The 20372-nt window shown below is 49.5% G+C and overlaps 5 protein-coding genes across 5 annotated transcripts; all 5 read right to left on the reverse strand.

The window, feature by feature from the left end:
• Positions 1-30: 30 nt before the first annotated feature.
• On the reverse strand, positions 31-3246 carry P152DRAFT_457533 (coatomer beta subunit). The gene is made up of 5 exons (XM_033679248.1): positions 2955-3246; positions 1885-2854; positions 1420-1838; positions 1208-1371; positions 31-1158 (listed from the first exon to the last, which is right to left on the reverse strand). The coding sequence occupies exons 1-5, from the start codon at positions 2970-2972 to the stop codon at positions 135-137; spliced, it is 2595 nt and encodes an 864-aa protein (XP_033534804.1). The 5' UTR covers positions 2973-3246; the 3' UTR covers positions 31-134.
• Positions 3247-3397: 151 nt separating this feature from the next.
• P152DRAFT_307695 (uncharacterized protein) lies at positions 3398-6710 on the reverse strand. The gene is made up of 3 exons (XM_033675134.1): positions 6528-6710; positions 5885-6473; positions 3398-5824 (listed from the first exon to the last, which is right to left on the reverse strand). Exons 2-3 carry the CDS (start codon positions 6402-6404, stop codon positions 3780-3782), a joined length of 2565 nt encoding a protein of 854 aa, XP_033534805.1. The 5' UTR covers positions 6405-6473; positions 6528-6710; the 3' UTR covers positions 3398-3779.
• Positions 6711-11682: 4972 nt separating this feature from the next.
• Positions 11683-12891, reverse strand: P152DRAFT_307794 (uncharacterized protein). The gene has a single exon (XM_033675135.1). It carries the CDS (start codon positions 12751-12753, stop codon positions 11776-11778), a length of 978 nt encoding a protein of 325 aa, XP_033534806.1. The 5' UTR covers positions 12754-12891; the 3' UTR covers positions 11683-11775.
• Positions 12892-13648: 757 nt separating this feature from the next.
• P152DRAFT_513462 (uncharacterized protein) lies at positions 13649-15324 on the reverse strand. The gene is made up of 3 exons (XM_033682802.1): positions 15213-15324; positions 14526-15162; positions 13649-14476 (listed from the first exon to the last, which is right to left on the reverse strand). Exons 2-3 carry the CDS (start codon positions 15073-15075, stop codon positions 13995-13997), a joined length of 1032 nt encoding a protein of 343 aa, XP_033534807.1. The 5' UTR covers positions 15076-15162; positions 15213-15324; the 3' UTR covers positions 13649-13994.
• A 366-nt stretch (positions 15325-15690) lies between these two features.
• Positions 15691-17086, reverse strand: P152DRAFT_457538 (Aldo/keto reductase). The gene is made up of 4 exons (XM_033679249.1): positions 16875-17086; positions 16792-16819; positions 16657-16711; positions 15691-16606 (listed from the first exon to the last, which is right to left on the reverse strand). Exons 1-4 carry the CDS (start codon positions 17012-17014, stop codon positions 15750-15752), a joined length of 1080 nt encoding a protein of 359 aa, XP_033534808.1. The 5' UTR covers positions 17015-17086; the 3' UTR covers positions 15691-15749.
• Between the last annotated feature and the right edge of the window lie 3286 nt (positions 17087-20372).

The raw sequence follows: 20372 nt of genomic DNA on the forward strand, positions 1-20372 counted from the left end.
TCCATTAACGGATAGCATTGAATAACTGTCTAGCTACCCATGAAGGCCACATCCAAGCTACTCCCGCTGAATTTTCCATATGCTCCTACCATCCATAACACTAGCTAGATAATGGAGACGTGCCAAATCCCTCCTCACTCCTCCACCTCTTCCATCTCCTCACCATCTTCCTCCTCTTCCTCCTCCACTCCATTGGCCTCGTCATCCACATCGCCATCAGTAGCATCCTCCGCCGCCTCCGCTGCACCATGATCCACCAGGCTTTCCCCCTTCTTCTCCGCATCCAACCACAATTGCCAGTCCGGCCACATCTCTTCATCCGCCTCTTCCCCTTCTCGTTCTCCGCCAGGGGGCACCCCTAGCAGTCGAGAAACACGACCCTTACCCCCCTTCTCGAGGTCCGTTCTCCACTTCTGGAAAAGCTCTGGGGTGACACTGGGCTTGAACGTCAAGCTGGCGAGGACTGCCTCCGGGAGCCTGCCGGTCTGCTCGAGCAGCTCCAGAACGCCGTCGACATCACCAAGAGCCCACAAGCATTCAAATGCAACGTTGCGGGCGCCAGCTGCCGATGCCCTCTCCGCCAGGCTTCGCAACCCCTTCGGGTCGGACGCAGAAGTGTAGAGAAGGAGGAGACTTCCAAGATCATTGCCTCGATCGAAACATTCGGAGGCTAACCGCAGATCCCACATCTCGAGAGCTTTGTCACCTAGAAGGCGCCATTTGCCCTCCTTGTCTTCCTCCCGAGCGATATCCTCTGCAATGTCCAATCGCGCAAGGTTCAATGCCAGCTCAAACCGCTGTTCTCCGTCAGTTGCAACTTCCAGGGCAAGCTCTTTGTGGCCGAGGCCCTCCAAAAATCGAGCAATCCGAGCCATCTGGTCTTTCGGAACTTCGGCAAGAACCTCGGCTGCCGACTCCATGTCTTCGCGAAGGATTAATGTTTGGTATTCCACGACGGCCAAGGAGAGGGCGTATGAAGTGATATTGATGTCCTTGTCGCAAACGTACACCCTCGAGTCTCGAGGGAGATAACCGAGCAGGTATAACGGAGCATCGGACGATGCGAGGGTGTGGGTCGTGGTGCCAACCAGGTAATTCAACCGATTTGTGGTGTTGGTATAAATGAATGCATCGCCAACCCATTGACCGGTTCGCACACTGCACAGAGTCAGCTTCGATTCCCCGATATGCTAGAATATCTACTTACCTCTCATTGATGTCAGTAATGACTTCGATGGCCGACTCGACACCGTCTTGCTCCACCTCGCCGTTCTGTAGGGCCGCGACGTAGTTTTCTCTCGAAAAACGAAGGACGTAAAAGGTATCTTCGCAGGCAAGAGTAAACAGCTCGCCACTTTCCGACCAATAAACCTAAGTCAAGTCAGCATATAGAGACGATCCGGGGGAAACCTAACTTACGCTCTTTGGCTCCACTTCGATTCTTCGCACCAATCCGCCAGTTTCCCAGTCGAAGAGTCCAATTCCGCCTTGTCCTCTCACGCCAAGGAGGGTACCGCCGCTCAGCCCTTCAGCAGAGAACCCGACATCAAGGCCCCCGCCCCCCCGCTCCTTGAGGTTGCGGAACAGTTTGACGCTCGTCGTACTTTCTCGGATCGCAAAGTCTTTGTCATTCTCCTTGCTGCCCCATACAAAGTCCAACGCTTTGCCGTAGGCAGAATTCCGTAGGGCCAATGCGGTATAGATGATGTACTCTCCATCGCCGCACACCGCAACGAAGCGACCATTTGGCGAATGTACCAGGGTTTGGGGGTAAATTTCGGCGGAGCCAAGGTCCTTCGCGGTTATTGTAAGACGGTCACCATCTTTAAGGGTTTTGTCTGACATTGTTAGATGAAGACTCGCAGTGGATGCCATGGAAATTACCTCCTCCCTTGATGACGGCGGACAAAATCTCCGCGTGCTTCGCCCAAATCACCTTTCCGCTCCCATCCATGGACACAGCGGGTTCCTCCTGGCCCATCTTTACGACGACCGCGCCATCATCGAACCCAACGGCGACGCCTTGCTTGCCCTTTTGATAGCTGACGCACCAGGCTCGCTCCAGCCCGTAATTGAGGGTTTGCTCCAGTCGATAGGTGTTGGCATGCCAGATCTTCACCGTCCCGTCCTCGGATCCGGAAATAATCACGGGAAGCTCGGGATGATAGCATGCGAAGCTGACATTGCTCGAGTGGCCTTCCAGGGTGGCGATGAGACCCTTGGTCGTATAGTCCCAGACCTTGACGGTCTTGTCATCGGATGTGGTAAGAAGGTACGGTTTGTCGGAGTGCGGGTAATATTCGACATGATTGACCCCTTTCGTTTCATGCGCTTCTAGGGTGAAATTCGGTGTACCGCTGCCCAGATTCCAGATCTTCACCGTGCGGTCCAAGCACGCACTGGCAAAGGTATTCGTGTCCTTCGGGTTAATGGCCAGTCCCATGACATAGTGGGAGTGCCCTTCGAACACTTGAACACATTTCCAGCTTTTCTCCCAGTCCCATAGCTTGATAGTCATATCATCGCTGGCGGTCAGGACAAATGGTTGTGACGGGTGGACCACAATCGCTCGGATATAATCCGGGTGGGCTTCGAACGAGGTGATTTTCTCCGATGTGTTGTAATTGTAGACGCGCAGTTGGAAATCATCAGAGCCGCAGACCAGCCAATTCTTGCGGGCGATGAAGCGGCCCGCTCGAACCGGGACATCGGTCAGCTCGAAGGTCTTGACGATCGCCTGGGTTTCGTAGGACCAGATGTAAACATGGCCGCTGTAGAGGGTCGTGAGGATCCATGGCTCGGTCGGATGGAAGTCGATCCCCTTGACCCGCTCGGATCGCGCAAATAGCTGTCTCTGGAGGTTCAGAGAGATGATGTTAGCTCCGCTCATGTTGCTGGATGAGCGTCGTCGGGAGTAAGAGACGATGGTTGTTGAAGGGCAGTGTAGCGCATACCTTGACGTCTAACCTCATCGTGAAGGGCGCTCAATCACGATGCTGAGTTCCCAATGCGGAGGAGGTAAGGGACACAAGGTTACAGCAGGAGCATTTGCGCTGCGTCGTACAGGACTGTGGCTCACATGCGAGGTTTGAAGGCTAGATGGTGAACAATTGGAGACCAGGGTTTCAAGTTTCAAATCGAATAATGAGGATCAAATCAGCGATTTGATTTACGCAGACCAGCAAAAGTATCCGAATTGCTCGACCAGTGGACTTGGACACTTGGACACTTGGACTTGTCGTTGACTCTCACAGACCGCAGTTCCGCTGGCTGGTGGGAGGTGTCCATTTCCTCATATGGAATAGCGTCGCTTACAAAGGCACAGCTATAGGGTTGTCACGTGATCTATTCATTTGCGGCGGAGTTTGCCTCCCCACCGTACTCCCTACAACGACCTCTCAGGATGCTACAATGAGGCGATGAGGATGCGGACTATCACAATTACACAAGCAAAGAGGCGGAATCCCGCTTCGGTGACATCAGCTTCACTATACATTGGACACATATGTACAATTCCCCCTCTCGTCACATCGCTCACTCAATCGCTCTCCGATAATCAGAACAGATAAATGAAATGGTCGGCACCCGTGGCACGGGGTAGACCTGGTATCTAATCCCCGAAATCGGGGTCCAAATCGAATAAGAATATGGGACATGACGTGCTAATATAGTGAAATGGTTGTCCGGTTCGGAACTAAATGGTGGCTGCGTGTCGATGGTTGGCAGGGCTGATATTACGGATGAGAGGAATCGACTCGTTCCGGCTCGATGGATCTGGCTCAATTCCATCCCAAGCTGTTTTCGCTCATGACCGGCGCGCTGATCTGGGTCGTACGAATGCTCCGGCCCTGGCTACTTCCGCTCTGGCCTGCGGAACTGCCAGACAGGCCGCTTCGGTCGGAGTATCGGCTCTGGCGTCCGCTCATTCCGGGGGTGACTCTGTCGTGGCCTGCACCCGTCATCCATGGTCCGCCCTCCTGGCTACCGCTTTGAACGGAGCTGGTTCGCTGGTGCCGTCGTGCCTTGCGTTGCTTGTACCGCCGTGCGACGAGGACCATGGCACCTCCGTACAGCACTGCGCCGACTGCCGCTGACACACCAACGGCCACGGAGGTGGATTTTACTGGAGACGAGGACGATGCATCGCCCCCAAACGCGGAACCGCCATCGGCTTTGGTGGGCGACGATGCCGATGGATTGTTAGGCCCCGTGCCCCTGTTATCGTCCAAGAGTTGGCCAGGTAGGAGAGGAATGGACGGGTTGATCAAGCCCATTAACGTTCGCGCCGATTCGTCCGGGTTTCCGTACAATTGGCTGACGGGCGAAAGCAGGTCTGCACCGAGCTGGCTCACCTTGTCGGACGCAACGTAAAAGAGGGCAAGCGTGGTGATGTATTGAAGATCTTCGGTCGTGTCATAGGGTTGCAACGCGTAGAAAACCACCTGCTCCCGTGGAATTTTCAGGCCAAAGGCGATACCTTCGGGAAGGAAGCGGTAAATTTGGCGTCTGCTAACTGAGCTCGACGACACGAATGGGAAATTGAGCGGATAACTGAAACCAACTTGAACAAGAGTCGAATCCTTCGGGGCTTCTGGCGTGCCTCCAGGCGGCTTGATGAGTTTTGGCATGGTAGACGGGATGCCCGTCTCGACCGCAGTCAGTGTAACCGTGTTCGACGTCGGTTCGGCAACGATGCTGCTCGGAACAAATTGCGTGCTGAGCGTATCGGACCCGGTGGGGATGACGCTAAATACGGGCGCCTCGCTTAACGTGGTTGGTCCGGGAACCACAGTTGACGGGGTCTCGATTTGAGATGTCGCAGAACTGGTAGCGGATAGGGAAGGGTCCACGATACCACTAACCGACGATGAGCTCACTGGTAGGGAGCTAGAAGGTGATTCCGATAATGAAATGGGTCCCGTTGGATCAGATACTGGAATAGTAGAGTTGCTGATAGGCAGGTCGGTCGGAAGCGTACTTGAGGTGCTTTCCAAGGTCGGAGTGCTGACAGGTGGTGCCGTCGGGTTCGCGATAAATGAGCTCTCTGTCGAGTTATCTGGCGTCGACGTGGGAAAGGCCGGATCCGAGGTTTCCGGGGGGACCTCAGATACAATTGACGAGGCCTCCGATGCAATAGAGGACAGGATCAATGACAGATCTTGGGTCGGGGCCACAGGGTCCGTGGGATTCGGCGAGGAACTGATGCCTGAAAATTCGGACGCGGCTGAGGACAAGATGCTAGAGATGTCCTCACTAAGAGACTCTGAGGGCGTCGGAGAGCTCGTCAAATCGCCCAACGCACTGGACGCTTCGGACGCGATTGAAGAGATAACATCTCCTGGGTCGGGTGGTGAAGTGGTCTCCGGTGGAGCTGATGAAGTGGGAATCGAGTCTGGTGGGAAGGATTCAGACCCGGACGGAAGTGCTTCAATCGAGCTGGAAGCACCGGTTCCCAGCGCGCCAGTTGGGAAGACTCCTCCTGTTAGAGATCCGATGATCCCATCCAAGAAATCACCCGATGAGGAGGTGGGAGTAGCGAGATCCGATGGCTCAGAAGCTGAAGTCGATATGACCGAATCCGACGCCGAGCTGATGACTGTGGAGAGCCCTACAATGATGCCAGTGGGTGACTCTGACGTCGAAGGTGCAGTTTCGGATGACGGGTCCGGTGTACTTGATGGTTGCAAGACCGTCTCGGGTGTTCCACCGGTGCTGGATTCAAAGAAAGCACCGCCGAAGGGGACCGATAAACTTGGAAGTATGATACTCGACGGAACTCCCCCGCCGCTGCTCGGGTCGCTCTCCGAATTAGATAATGAGCTTTCTAGAGATGGTGTCGGTAGGAGGGTGGGAAGGGAGAGTCCATTCGATCCGATTCCAATACCTAGGTCTAGAATGGGGGAGGTCGGCGTCTCGGAAGTCTCCGGCACCACCGGCGCGGTCCCTGACTCTGCGACACCACTTGGGGGAAGGATACCATCGGTAGTCCCCGACTCTGCGGAACCGCTTGGGAGAAGGATACCATCGGCGGTCCCTGACTCTGCGGCGCCACTTGGGGGCAGGATACCTTCGGCGGTCGGAGTGGCCATCGGATCGAATACGAAGACACTTGTCGAACTCACTACGATAGTCGTGACAGCATCCGAAGATGTTGTCTCCTCCGTCAAGTCGCTTGCGATGTTACTGATCAGACCCGAGAAGTCTGACTCCTGGGCGTCTGGTACAGGTAGCAATGCACTCAAATTGCCGATCTGTCTCTTGACAACCCGGGGAAAATAGTACCGCGGACGGTCGGGGTCTCTGGTATTGGGAGGGGCCGGTGCGGCTTCGGCGTATGTTAATAGTGGCCCGCAGAATGAGACCATGGCCATAGAGGCCGCTAGAAATCCTCGAGACTGCACCATCGTGAAATCAATACGTCCGAACAAGATGCAATGGAAATGATGCCGCTGGAAAAGATGTATATGGAACGACTAGAAATATAATGTCAATACGGGAGAATGTTCGACGATTTCACAGAAACTTACAATGTCAGGATATTTGTATAAACGAGTGTACTTGACGAGTCAAGACTGATAATCAGATATCTGAAAAAGTTAGGAACCGTCCAATTCGCATGACAGCAATGGTCGTGGGGGTTCGACGTTTGTGAGGTTGAGGAAAGAGTAGCTTACTAGACTGCGAAGCAGTATTCTATGTTGAAAACTTTGGATAAATGCGAGTATATCGACAGTGGTTTCGAAGGCCCAAGGAACCAAACTATACAACCATTCTGCTCCAGAACTTTTGGACAGACTGGCGAATCGAAAAAAGACACGGAAGAATCGAAGCTCTCGAACGATTGATGATTGACGATTGACGATTGACGCCCAAATTGAGGGGAAAAATGAGTCGCAGAGGGTCGGTCCCTGATCAAGGTATTTCGACACCCAAATCAATGTCACAGGATTCCCTGTCTTCAGAATGGAATTAGGTCCTTGTGTTGGCAATGGAAGAACCTCGCAGGCAGACAAAGAGAAAATTGCTTCGCGTCAACTTGGAGGCAATGCAGAGAGGATCGAGGGCTTTGTTCGTCTCGAATCTCAACCTTCTCCTAAGTATGGCGATGGTGTGGTTGACAAATAGACGTTGATCCAGATCCCGGACACTCTTTTCGTTTACTTTGTTGCGTTTAAACTTGTCGTGATCGCTTTGTGTCGAGGCGTATAAACGGTTCGGACTCGGGTTGTCGAGCGAGCTCGGGACGGGTTGACGGAAGGACGGTTCGCAGAGGAAACTCGTAAAAAAATAGTGAATCAAATGAGTGTCGGGCGATTCGCAAAGCGAAATTGCCAATGAAGATGGGTCGTAAAACGAGTGGCGGAGACGACAGGCGCTCAAAGATAGGCGATGGAAGTGGAGGACGGTTGCAGTGGGATAGACAGGTCGCAAATGGATCTCTCACGGCCGACCTTTAGCGGTAACGACCCAACACTGCGCGCGACTCCAGGCAGTGCGGGCGTGTTGTCGAGATGTATAGGTCCCGTTGGACCGAAGGAGTAAGGAGGACAGCAAAAGGATGGGATCGGTGGAAAGGACGCTGTGAGGATGAAGGGAAATGGAAAAACTCAAAAGAGAGAGAGAGCGAGGAAGCACGAGAGCCGGACGAGGTGAGGTGAGCAGCTGGGTGACTGGAGCGCCTGGGGCAGTGCGTGGAGAGCGAGAACAGTAGAACCGCAGAGGAGAGGGAGAGACTGGCGGAGCCGGGCAAGCAACGAACGATGGAGCGAGCAAGTGGCTGCCAAGGATGTGCAAATGCCAAATGGCGGTTGAATGGCCACAGGGGCAGGCACGTATTCATTATCTAAGCCAGGGGTGATACAGGGATATTGCAGGGGGTACGGCAGGGGGTCGCGGAAGGAGCCAGCGCCCAAAGCCAAGGAACCCAGTGACCCTTCTCCAGAGGAGGAAAGTGTTATGGAGTCCAGGTCCACACACGTGTATTTGCGCATGTACACTTGTACAGTATGGGCAAATAGTTACTGAAATACATCAATCGTCAATCCAACATCAAGCCCCTAGCCACTAGCAGTTCATAGTATGGCATAACGGGAAAGGAGGAGCGAGGGTTCCGGTTCAATTTAACTCCTGTCTCCTTTTACATGTCCTATTTTGACGTGTGGAGAGTGGAGACTGACCTTGACCACCGTTGTCTGTGGCTGTGGGAGTTCATGTCGGACATCAAAACTCAAAACTCAAAACTCAAAACTCAAAAACCTTCCGGTAGACCAATTCGTGCCTCGTTGCTTCGGCGTGGTAATAATCGGAAGTCCGCCTGTGTGTACAGGCACAACGTGAATCCAGCGACAGTACTTCCATCGGCCATAGCCCATAGGAGGCCTGGATTCTGGTCTTCTGAAGAACAGACTGGATGGAAGGATGGAGAATGGGACCAGGCGTCGGAAATTGCAACTTTCATTCTCCGATGCAGAGACCCTGACGACGGTAGGGATGGCCGCAGGGATGACTGCAGGGGAATGAACACTGCCCTGTGCAATATGTACAGAAAAAGAGAGATGACCAGCGAAAAGTAAACAGCGCTAGTTTATTACCCCGGCTTAGTCTAACCCAATCAGTTCTCTCTAAGCTTTCATTGTGGGTACCTGATGTTAAGCCGACCAATAACAGATGACATAAGATCCAATAAAACAGGGTGAAGGGTGCTTCCAGTCGTTCTATGGCCCATGCTCCTCCTTCTTACAACTGAATTCCCGGGCTTCAGTTCCTGTTCCACGGGTTCATTGAGCATCGTGATATGATCATTGCAATTCGCAATCCGTAATTATTGATTCAAACGCATCGACTATCGGATTTGGTTTCAACTCTCGAATTCATATCTGGTTGTCCATCATTACACTGCATTGATTTAGAATCTTACGACGTCTCTTATTCCTTCCTACCACGTGCCAACTGGTTGTGTTCTTGATACACTGTCCGGGTGGTATGGAGTACAGTAGGATTTAAGATGTCTAATAATGACAACCTTGTGCCCCTCTCCCGTCTCGCGATATGGCCAATCTGTGGGGGGTTAGATATTTCAATATCTGTTGCCCTATTTGAGAAGACACCAACAATATTATGGATGTGTATTGCCTATTGTTGATTCTCACGCCTTGCCTAACCATTGGCCATGATTAAATTGAAATCATGATCTCCCTTAAACGTTTCCATATTCATATACTTTTGCTTGGTGTGCAAAACGTGGCCAACCGACGTGGGATGGAGGCAAGGAGCCCAAATGTTCCTGGAAGCCTGCCAGGTACATACCTAACCTTCAAAAAACTCCAGTCGCCTCCCCAAAGCCCTTCAAGCTACTTACAGCATGAACTCCTTCTAGTCCGAAGTCTGGAATGTTGCTAGTCACCAGGAGCTCAAACAGAAACCGTCACTCTTCGCCGTATATACGGAACAATCCAGACCCAGACTCGGAGCGAACCGTCACCTCACGCTATCCCGCCACTCATTGTCAAGCAAGGAGATGAATATCAAATATGTCAACCAAATCGCGAAACACGAGATGAGATTTCGAACTCGTCCAAGCGTCTGGTGATGTCCCCGACCGCCCGACGGTTTGATCGGCTATTCAGCCAGTTGTTGCAAGTTATAACCTCCTTAGCAAGATCATCGTGTCTCGTGTGCAAAGACAGCCACTTTCGCCGCTTGTAGTGGAACCCGATCTGTACGAAATGCTATTGGGAGCTTTGAGTTTTGTTCGTATCATTCCTATGTAGTTTCGCTTCCTTCGAACTTGGAACTGTGGAATGTGGACGAAAGCAACTGAGCCAGAGAATTAGATTATTTTGAGGCGTTGGCAGGAATGTGGCCTTTTATGCGAACTAGGGATATCCTGGCCTTTGCGCGACTGTTTCATCTGTTCGACTTTCCACAATCCATCCACACAATTTGTCGAGATTGCCAGGGGGGTAGCATGACGATGGTAATTGATGAATGGGAACTCATCCAAATGAACGCCTGCTGGCTGCTGCAAACCTGCAGGAGCTAATAAAGCATCCAGATTCCTGTTTTCTCGTCCTTGCATGGATCAGCGACAGATCATGGAACCCAAAGTCGCGGATTTGTGTGCGGTATTGTCAAAGCCATGTGTTTTTCTTGTCCTCCTTAGAAATTGTCCTGCTTGCTGTCATGTCCACAAACTACAAAAATCAAATGCCGGTGCCGAGTACTCCGTACGAATAAGGGATACGCAGGTCTATGTCGAAGCTCTATTCCATCATGCCATCTCATCCTCTTCGACCTTCTACCATATTCACTATTGACAAATGGTCTGAATCCTGCGACAGGGAGAACGACGGATGCAAGCCACAATGTATCCGTATGCCATCGACCAATCCGGTTAGTTCACGAGATTGACATTTCACATACCAGGTATTGCTTTAACTCTATATTTTGGTTTTTACCGAAATTCCCTAGCTATAATCGACGTCCTAAGAATAAGTTGAGCACAGGATCCACAAAGTTGACTGCTGACGCAATTCGTTCTCACAAGTCACAATATTGACACGCGTCTCAACCCTCAACTCTCAAGTTTTCTCTTTATGTGTCAGGGCTCGGACAGTAGCATCCGAGTCTGCTTGGTCACGGTGACAGATCGTTCCCGAAAACTCCGTATCTGCTCAATGATATCGATCCTATCGGTTTGGGATGAGTATTTATGAATTTTCCTCAGCATAATTATAGATGCTTCCTATCTCTCAGTCGCTTGCCCTTGCTGTGTTTCAAGTCCAGTATATTCATTATGCAATTCTGTTCCTCGTTCTCGAAGGTATATTTCCCGGAAGATGGCATATCAGCTCCACGCCTATGGCCTTTCATGTCGACCCCAAAGTTTAGAGATGAGATGAATAGACCAGTGCTCTTATAGCTCCGTGTCTCCGATCATGCTAATTGCTCACCTTTCAATGCCACTAAGCAGGCATATTGTGCAATGAAGGGTCCGGATTGGTACCGTTCGACAGACGGACGGCACCCTGCCAGGTCATTTATCCTGCCTATGAACCTGGTTAAGGACTGGAGGTGTGGGACTTTGTTTTCTCCCTCCTAGCAAGCTTTAGTATAGTATCAAGTCAAATCTTTCTCGGTCTCGATGGTACTTTGTTGGCCAGATATCATACTTTCAATATATAAAGCCGCTTCTATTTGCTTCAAATCGTTGCTCCCATTCTCGCTACTGCCCCATCGAGTCAAATAATGTTCCAATTACTATGTTCGGACACATCGACCCGGAGATCCAAGGCGGCTTCGACAGAGGGACAAATGGCATACTCAGTGAAAGTATCAGCGCATCAGAATAGCCTCCGAGACATCGCCACATTCACTGGATAATTGCGCCCAGACTATCCGATTGTTGGAGCAGGGATTGCACTCATGGAGATCATGGACTATTGGGCTTTTGTGATGTCTTTCTCGCCAGGTCACGCTGGAATAAAGAGGGTAGCATCCTTCTAAGTCCATCTTATTGACCAGACTCTCGGAGATACTGCGTGAAGGTCTTGATATCTGCAACAGGGGAGGATGATTTGCAACAGACATGATAATAACAAAATATAAAGAACTTTCATTGCCGTGAATCACACCCTCCTTCAAATATCATTAGGCTTCTGTAATGCAAGATTGGGATATCGTCGAGTTGAATCCGATCAAAATATCATGCAACGCCGTCGCTATGCCACCCTCTCCAATAAACCACCGCATGCGCTAAATCCTCAATCCAACTACTCAGAGTTCAATCAGATCTGGAGCTGGAGGGCCAACACCGCGGAGCAGGACAATCATATTACCGGACTTGCAAACCTCGCCCAGTTTCTCGGAAAATTCCAAGAGCCGTCCAGCTTCCACGTGGAAAACCCTCAACTTGTCCCCTTCCCCTTCCCGTCGATTATTCACGTTTTCCACTTGGAGCGTTTTGCTTGCCGCATCCAGAACGCGACCGATGGTCCAGTCCGCACTGTAGTAGAACTTCCCCGTCGGGTGTTTCGCGGTGGTGGTGTCCGCCGACGCTTCCACATGCAAATATATTCTCTTTTCCTGAGGTACTTTGGCGTCCCCCTTTGCTGAGCGCTTCAACTCTGCCAGAGCCTGTGCTTGAGCGGCGGGAGATGTGGAGGACGCCTTGGGTTTGAACGGGGAAGACAACGTTTTGGTTGACGACGTGATTCCATCTTTGGCCACCGTCTTCTTGGCGGCACCCCACGCGCGGAGTCTCTGCAGGGCGGCCAGTCCTTTTTCTTTGCTCTTTTGCTGCTCCGATCCGGGGCGAGCCCCTCGGGGAGTAAGTTTCGAGCAACCGTGGTCCTCGTTCATGCGATGCTTGAGGCAGTAGGTGCGGTTACAGGTCGCGCAGTGGACGCCCGGAGTGAGCGGCGTGTCGACCAAGGTTTTGCATGATGGTTCGCTGCATTGTTGCTCATGTGTAAGAAGACTCGGTTTTGTCGATGCACGGTTTCCTGACGGAGACAGTGCTTCTCGTCGTGCTCGAGCCCAGGCCCCCGCGTTGGTGCAGGAATGGGTCGACTCGGTTCGGTGATCCAGGCAGAACGTGCCTTTGCAAGATTCGCAGCGGAAAGGGAGGAAATCCAGTTGGTGGCAGAACGCCATCTGACAGTGGGCACCGATCGCTTCGACATCGCCAACTGCCATCTTGCTATAACTTGACGCTTCCGCCGAGGATGAGTTGGAATCTTTTGGCAGGGCCATGGCGGAAGTGATGGAAATTTGACGAGAATATATAAGCGGCCAACGATGATTAATGTCCGCCGGCAGGCAGTGGACACGTACGGGCTTGGAGCCTCTGAAGTCAAGTAATAGAAGCTGCTGGAAGTGGTGGCGGAGGGGGACATCGCAGCATGCGGTGGTCGGGTGGTGAGTCTGGCCGCGATGACAAATTGCGGCCTGAGGCAAATTAGGTCAATTTTTTCGGGAACCCTGGATATCACGTGCCACCTGTATTGTCTTGATCTCTCATAACTCATAAGGCTGAGGGCCCAGAGGGGAACATCCGATCACCGGGCCTTTCCCCCTCATGCGCCCTCCAACCATAATAGCTGAGAAGGCTGCAATAGTTGATTATAGTTCAATGAAGTGTGAAGAATCGATTACGATCCTAATCTCAGCTAATTTCCAATTTGTGGGCTGTTTGCAGAAAAATGTTCTTGTGCCGGATTTATATAGTAGCTTAATAGAGCAAATGTGGTCTCTCCAGACATCCAGGCCAAACAACGGCAATCGGGTATTGAAGTGCTAGCCAAAGTTACAATATGGAAACCATGAATTGTTGTTGAAATGATGTTTGCCTTCCCAATCCAGATTGTACGCCTGAAGAAGCCATGGCATTAATGTTTGGGACGCATCACCTGAAGACAAAGAGTAGGCATATGTATTATGCTTCTTTTTAAGCCAGTTAGGTAGCAGCTCTAATTAATGTCTTCTAGATTTATAGAGGCTCGCGGCCCGTATGGCCGTCACTGGGAGCTCTCCAATTTTGGCGACCCCTGGTGGAAGTTCATTCTTAAAGCTTTACTGCGTCCTCCTCGGGTTTGAGAAGCGGCAGATATAATGAACTGGTACATGGCCTAAACGATTCGCATCAACTCCAGTATTGTCAGTCTCCGCAATATCCATGGAGGACTCTCACACCCACATGGACGGAATACACTGTGCCAGATGTCCGCAACTCCCCGGCCACTCCTTCAGGCACAACTTGCCGCTCATCCCAGATAGTCGTCCGCTCATGTCCTCCCGTAGTAGTAATATGGAATCGGCGACCATCCCATTCCAACAGCCACGTATGCTATGCAGAGCAATACATCTTCAAGACAAGAGCTTAGAGGACTCTCGTAATGCTCTGATGATGATGTACAGGGGATTGAGGTTCAATATCAGTGGTGCGATCCAACACACATGACATGTTGTTGAACCACGTTGATATCAGACAATCATCAAGCCTTGCCATTTGTAGAATTCGTTTTCCGCTGATTTACACTCTGAAGAGCCTGAAGATTAAGACTAGAGAGCTTTGTGCTGCTTTCCGAAAATATGCCCTTGAGGAAATCGATGGTATCGCATGTGTTGCCGTACCCGTTGTAGTGTGTGCTCCTTTTGCACATAGAGGGTTTAGTAAACTCGTTAGTGATCTTGAATAACCCGTCATATGAAATGCCTTCGTAACCCTGTTCTCGCGATGTAAAACTGCCTTCTACGTGCCCTCTAAATGTTGGGAGAACTCGCAGCTCGGTTAACTGCCTGGCTAGTTGACCAAGCATATGAAGTCGACAGTCCAGCGTGGGACAAATCTCTGGTCGGCAGAAAGATGGGCGAGGGAATTGGGAATCAAATTGATCGGAAGCCAATCGATCGAAAGCCATTTCGAATCGCTCTATCACTTTGGATACAATTTTCTTTCTTCGCTGATCTATCGCATCTAAGAATGGGTCAGAGCATTGCTTGTAGTCGTGACGCGTTTGGCATACCTGTGACGACTTGAGGGGTTGGGTATTCTCCTGGATCGACTGCGTTTTCTGCCTTACGAACCCAGTTCTTTGAAACCAGACCAAAAATGGCTGAATTAGGAAAAATCCAAGAGAGGAAGAGCCACTCGGCACTCATTTCGCCTCCTTCAAGTGCAGGTTCATCGCATTTGAACGCGTCATCCACCCATCGCTCGGCCTGATATTCAATTACTTCTAGGCACTCGTAGTAATCGACCAATTTTCCAACCTGGAGCAGCTCCGCCTTCGGCAACGACTTGGGCACTTTTCGAAATCGGCCGTGCATTGCATTCAAAATGATCGAGTAACTGGTTGGTCCACATGAAGGAAGGGCACTGACATCCAAGCTTCCAGACTTTACGGACTCTGACTCTTTCCAAGGGCCAGAAAACATGCGATCGAAATAGGGAGAAGCCACAGATAAATGACGTGAGGAGGCGAGGAACGACACAAGTTTGATCTCTTCTTCTGGGAAGGCAATATTAAGGGTCAGATCCCCCTTTGGATCGAGGGTTTGAAAGTTTGAAGTCATAATTGGAGGCCCAAGAAGGGGACGATAGCGTTGGGTGAGGAAACCCTGTGGCCGATATCCCCGTGGTAGGTAGACTGGTAATTGTTCCTATCCAGTATGAGGGCCCCATTTCATTGATATGTATCATAATGACTTACCAAAGAAACACGATTGACAACAAGGAGTATTGAACGTAACTGTCAACCCGATGATCTTAAGTTGCCGCAATGCGCATGTGTTACAGGTACTGGTACTTAGATATATCTAACTACTTCAGATCACTTTCTGTTTACAACAGCAGTTGGAGCAGAGGGACATAGAGGTTGAAAGAAGAAAAGTGGGCCAGCCGGGGTTCACACATCGGTAGAAATTCGGTTCAGTTCCTGAGCATCATGGGCTTCGGAGCGGAGACAACACCGCACCGGACTTTATTAGTGGAGTAAGGGTCAGTGCTAGTATCAATAACATCACGTTGCGATGCGTCGAAAAAGCCTGGAATGTTCAGCAGCAACGGACTGTCATTCTCATTCTCGATCCAGATTATATAGATTTGTCCTGTATCGATGAGCAAGGCGGCTTCGCTGGAGCGACAGCGCCAAGCCGTGCATGATGATTTGTTATAACCCTAGTTCCCCACATGAGCCTCGCAGAGAGACCTGACGGTCGTATGAATGTCTCTCTCTCTCTCTCTGTATTCATATATGTCCCTGAATAGATTTTGGCTCATACAACTCCTCTAAGTACTTCGTCTCTTCTTCAGTTAGTGTTTTCCCTGTCGCTGCAACTGCGTCATCAATCCTCTCCAAGCTACTGAACCCAATAATTGGGCTCGCCACCTTCGCATTCGTCCATGCTAGTGTCACCTGTGTCATAGTCCATCCCTTCTTCTGCGCCAACTCCTGTACTCTCTTAATCGTTTCCTTATCTGCCTCTGTTGACCAATTCGCAAAGTTCTGCGGTCCTGAACTCCTGTCTGTCTTCCCAGACTCTTCCAGCGGGCGAGCAAGCCATCCACGAGCAAGAGGCGCCCACGGAATTAGACCAACGCCCGTCTCATTGCAATATCGGTTCATCTCTCGTTCTTCTTCGCGATAGAGAAGGCTATAGTGGTTCTGCATTGACACAAACTTTGTCCATCCGTTCTTCTCCGCGGCAAATTGCATCAAGGCGAATTGATAGGTCCACATGGAGGATGCACCGATATAGTGCACTTTTCCGGACTTCACCAGATCATGCAACGCTTCTATAGTCTCCTCGATCGGGGTGTTTTGGTCGAAGCGGTGGATTTGCAGCAGGTCAATGTAATCGGTTTGCAGTCGCGCCAAAGAATTATTGACGGCTTGGAATATCGCTTTGCGTGACAATCCTCCTTGATTGACATAGTCTTTCGATTTCGCAATCTGAGGACCCACATTGACCGTCCGGAAAGCGGGATCCTCGGAGACATAGCCATAACATTTGGTCAGGATAACAAGCTTATGGCGCGGAATTTTGTATTTCTTGATGGCGTTGCCGATAACTTTCTCACTGATGCCATTGCTGTAGGAGTTGGCTGTAGACAGTAAGTACGATGGAGAGTAAGATGGATCAGGAACCTGGTACCTGTGTCCCAAGTGTTGAGGCCGACATCGTAGGCATGTTTCAGGAGTGGGAGAGCCTGAGCGTCCGACGTTAGTCGATGGATACCTCAGAGAATTTAAATCAATTTCTTCGAGATATTCTGCTAAGTAGGCGTACTTTATCCTCATCCTTTACCCAGTTCAACCTGCCATTGGTTAATTTTATTCCTGTCGAGATATTCGTTCGTCTAAGGGTCGTACCAGTTGGAGGTACCAAAGCTCATGGCGCCCAGGATGGGGACCGACACTCGTAAGCCACTCTTTCCCAGTCTTCGATACTCCACCTTCGTCTCCTCCACGGAGGTATTGAATCTTTTAAGAGCTTCCTCAACGGACGACATTGTGGCAGTAATCTCAGATAAATTTAAAAATTGCTCTCGGGTTGATGCTACCAAGGGACGCTCAAAAGGGGTGGTAAAAGAATCAAAGGTCCTCAGACAACCGAAGGAAAATCTCGTGCTTAAATAGCTTCAACTTGACACTCGAAAAGGAAATGATCTAAAGGGTCCGATATGATCGCGCAATATCGCGTTTCTACTAGGGTAGCTATGTTTATATGTATCTTCTAGTATAAATGCGGATAGGAATAATTTCTGGGGTTTCATATCCGTACTACGCATACATACATTCGCCGGAATGGCCCCCCTATACATCAAATTGCTATTACGGAGTAAAGTTTCTTAATAAGACACGTTTCGATCCAACAGAGAGGATGGTTGATATCCAATAGTTATCAACTCCTAACTAGCTGAACGATGACGAGGTGTTGTAGGGTATGTACGGATAAGATGTTATTAAGGAAGCAAAGGCACTGGTTGAAGGGTAGATTGCCTCTAGGCTATGCAGGATATTGGTTATGAACAGAAGAAGAATATACATAATAGTTACCTCCTTTAAACAACCTGACGGCAGATTGACCTCCGTTTTGGGCGGTTTGTGACGCCGTTTTTACTGTAATTTGAGGACCTGTGACTGCCTCTTTGAGACTAGCGTGCCAGTTCGGGATTAGTGCTCTTTTCCGTTTTCAACCTTCCCAAAACTTTCAAACATAAATACCTCTATTATCCCCCCCTCTCGTAAACCCGCTCTCCTCTATCTTTTCCCATTCACAAATTCATTTCCTGTCCGCCTTCCTTGCCTCCCCTCTTCGTTTCCGTCGGCCCACCAGCCCACTTTCACCCCTGTGACTATGCCTGCCCGCGTGAGGAGTGTTGACGATCCACCAGACATTTTCTCGCGGCGGCCACCCCGCCTACCTCCTTCATTCGATTCATGCGACTTGACTGTTCCCCCCTCTCAAAGGCCCCTCCATTCCAATGGTGAGTAATTCTGCCCCTTGTCTCGCTCATCCTGTCCGCCTGGGCGAAACGCCCTCGTTTCGTTACTAGCGGTGCCCCAAAACCATTAGGGCAGTAAAGGGAGAGTCACTATCTCGCGCACGAAGGCGCTGGGATATTTCTTCTCTCGGTCTCTTTAGTTTAGATTAATGGAACTTGGTGATCGCAGACCTTGCACATCCAGATCGTGTCAAAATGTACTCGAATCATTTATAGAAGCATTACGAAAGGCTGTCTTTTCATAGGTGTTCGTGTCGCAAGATGCCCCTCTTCGTTTCTACTACCACGCAGCATTCTTCTTCTGCCCATTACCCCCAGGCTAAGCCTATTTAGGACTGCCCACTCATTTCCTATATTTACATATCTTCAACGGTTTAGCTAGAGATCTCTTTTCGGGACACAATGGGAATCGTTAATAATATCAACATGCGTTGTGTCTACACAGTAACTGAGCTTAAGCAGCGAACTTGCTTAATCATCACCCCCGCGTAATGCGACAGTTTGGAGGTTGGCTTTAGTGCGGGGTTCACGGAACGCTAATACGCGATTCGCTGCTCAACGGAACTCAATTTAATAAAGTGAGGCCGAAGAATCAGCAGGCAGCTGGTGTCGTTGACCAATGAGTCAACGACATGTCGACTTTGCAGGATTCTGGTCAAAGAACCGGTTATGACCTTGAAATAAAATGTGAAGCTCCCCTCTCGTCTGTTGTTACAGAAGAACACCTTAGATTTACTATGCACTTCACTTGCAACGGCATACTACGCATTCAGAATAACGTGAAAAATGTCTCTGGCTTGGATTCATGACGGGTTTAAGGTACTTTTTAGTTCATCTGGCCTTCCTAAATCGATGTTAAAGGAAAGTAAAGAAACGATAAATCGCTAACTCTGTTCATCTCACTGGTTTAGCACGTAAGCCAACCTGTCTAAGATGGACCAGATGCTATGACAGCTAACCATGGTCTTATTTATTGGTATAGGAAGTAAGTCGACCTTTCTAAGATAGACGGGATATTATGACGGCTGACCGTGGTCTTATTTATTGGTATAGATAGTAAGTCGACTTCTCTAAGATAGACGAGATACTATGTCAGCTGACCGTGGTCTTATTTACTGGTATAGCGGGTAAGTCGGCTTCTCTAAGATGGATGAGATGCTATGACGGCTGACCGTGGTCTTATTTATTGGGATAGGAAGTAAGTCGGCTTCTAAGATAAACGAGATATTATGACGGCTGACCGTGGTCTTATTTATTGGTATAGATAGTAAGTCGACTCCTTTAAGATAGACGAGATATTATGACGGCTGACCATGGTCTTATTTATTGGTATAGTGGGTAAGTCGACTTCTTTAAGATAGACGAGATACTATGACGGCTGACCGTGGTCTTATTTACTGGTATAGATAGTAAGTCGATTTCTCTAAGATAGGTAAGATATTATGACGGCTAACCGTAGTCTTATTTATTGGTATAGCGGGTAAGTCGACTTCTCTAAGATAGAGGAAATATTATGACGGCTAACTGTGGTCTTATCTACTGGTATAGGAAGTAAGTCGACTTCTTAAGATAGACGAGATATTATGACGGCTGACCATGGTCTTATTTATTGCTATAGGCAGTAAGTCGACTTCTCTAAGATAGACGAGATATTTTGACGGCTGACTACGGTCTTATTTATTGGTATAGGAAGTAAGTCGACTTCTCTAAGATAGACTGGATATTTTAACGGCTAACCGTGGTCTTATTTATTGGTATAGATAGTAAGTCGACTTCTCTAAGATGGATGAGATGCTATGACGGCTGACCGTGGTCTTATCTACTGGTATAGGCGGTAAGTCGACTTCTCTAAGATAGACGAGATATTATGACGGCTAACCATGGTCTTGTTTATTGGTATAGGAAGTAAGTCGACTTCTCTAAGATAGATAAGATATTATGACGGCTGACCATAGTCTTATTTATTGCTATAGGCAGTAAGTCGACTTCTCTAAGATAGACGAGATGCTGTGATGGCTGACCGTGGTCTTATTTATTGGTATAGATAGTAAGTCCCCTTCTTTAAGATAGACGAGGTACTATGACGGCTGACCGTGGTCTTATTTATTGGTATAGCGGGTAAGTCGACTTCTCTAAGATAGACGAAATATTATGACGGCTGACCGTGGTCTTATTTATCGGTATAGCGGGTAAGTCGACTTCTCTAAGATAGACGAGATATTGTGTCGGCTGACCGTGGTCTTATTTATTGGTATAGGAAGTAAGTCAACTTCTCTAAGATTAATAAGATATTATGACGGCTAACCGTAGTCTTATCTATTGGTATAGGAAGTAAGTCGACTTCTCTAAGATAGACGAGATA

Source organism: Eremomyces bilateralis (genome assembly GCF_010015585.1).
Source record: "Eremomyces bilateralis CBS 781.70 unplaced genomic scaffold P152scaffold_7, whole genome shotgun sequence".
In the NCBI taxonomy this organism is placed as follows: Eukaryota; Fungi; Ascomycota; class Dothideomycetes; order Eremomycetales; family Eremomycetaceae; genus Eremomyces; species Eremomyces bilateralis.

Bases quoted from the DNA above. Each gene is read 5' to 3' on its own strand.
- P152DRAFT_457538 (XM_033679249.1), bottom strand. From the start codon at position 17,014: ATGTCGTCCGTTGAGGAAGCTCTTAAAAGATTCAATACCTCCGTGGAG. The intron at 16,820-16,874 runs GTACGACCCTTA...AACCAATGGCAG, and splicing joins AGCTTTGGTACCTCCAACTG to GTTGAACTGGGTAAAGGATG. The intron at 16,712-16,791 runs GTACGCCTACTT...TCGGACGCTCAG, and splicing joins GGGTAAAGGATGAGGATAAA to GCTCTCCCACTCCTGAAACA.
- P152DRAFT_457533 (XM_033679248.1), bottom strand. The intron at 1,839-1,884 runs GTAATTTCCATG...TAACAATGTCAG, and splicing joins CGCCGTCATCAAGGGAGGAG to ACAAAACCCTTAAAGATGGT. The intron at 1,159-1,207 runs GTAAGTAGATAT...GACTCTGTGCAG, and splicing joins ATTACTGACATCAATGAGAG to TGTGCGAACCGGTCAATGGG.
- P152DRAFT_307794 (XM_033675135.1), bottom strand. From the start codon at position 12,753: ATGGCCCTGCCAAAAGATTCCAACTCATCCTCGGCGGAAGCGTCAAGT.
- P152DRAFT_513462 (XM_033682802.1), bottom strand. From the start codon at position 15,075: ATGACTTCAAACTTTCAAACCCTCGATCCAAAGGGGGATCTGACCCTT. The intron at 14,477-14,525 runs GTATGCCAAACG...ACCCATTCTTAG, and splicing joins AACCCCTCAAGTCGTCACAG to ATGCGATAGATCAGCGAAGA.
- P152DRAFT_307695 (XM_033675134.1), bottom strand. From the start codon at position 6,404: ATGGTGCAGTCTCGAGGATTTCTAGCGGCCTCTATGGCCATGGTCTCA. The intron at 5,825-5,884 runs GTATTGGAATCG...CACCATCTCTAG, and splicing joins CTCCCCCATTCTAGACCTAG to AAAGCTCATTATCTAATTCG.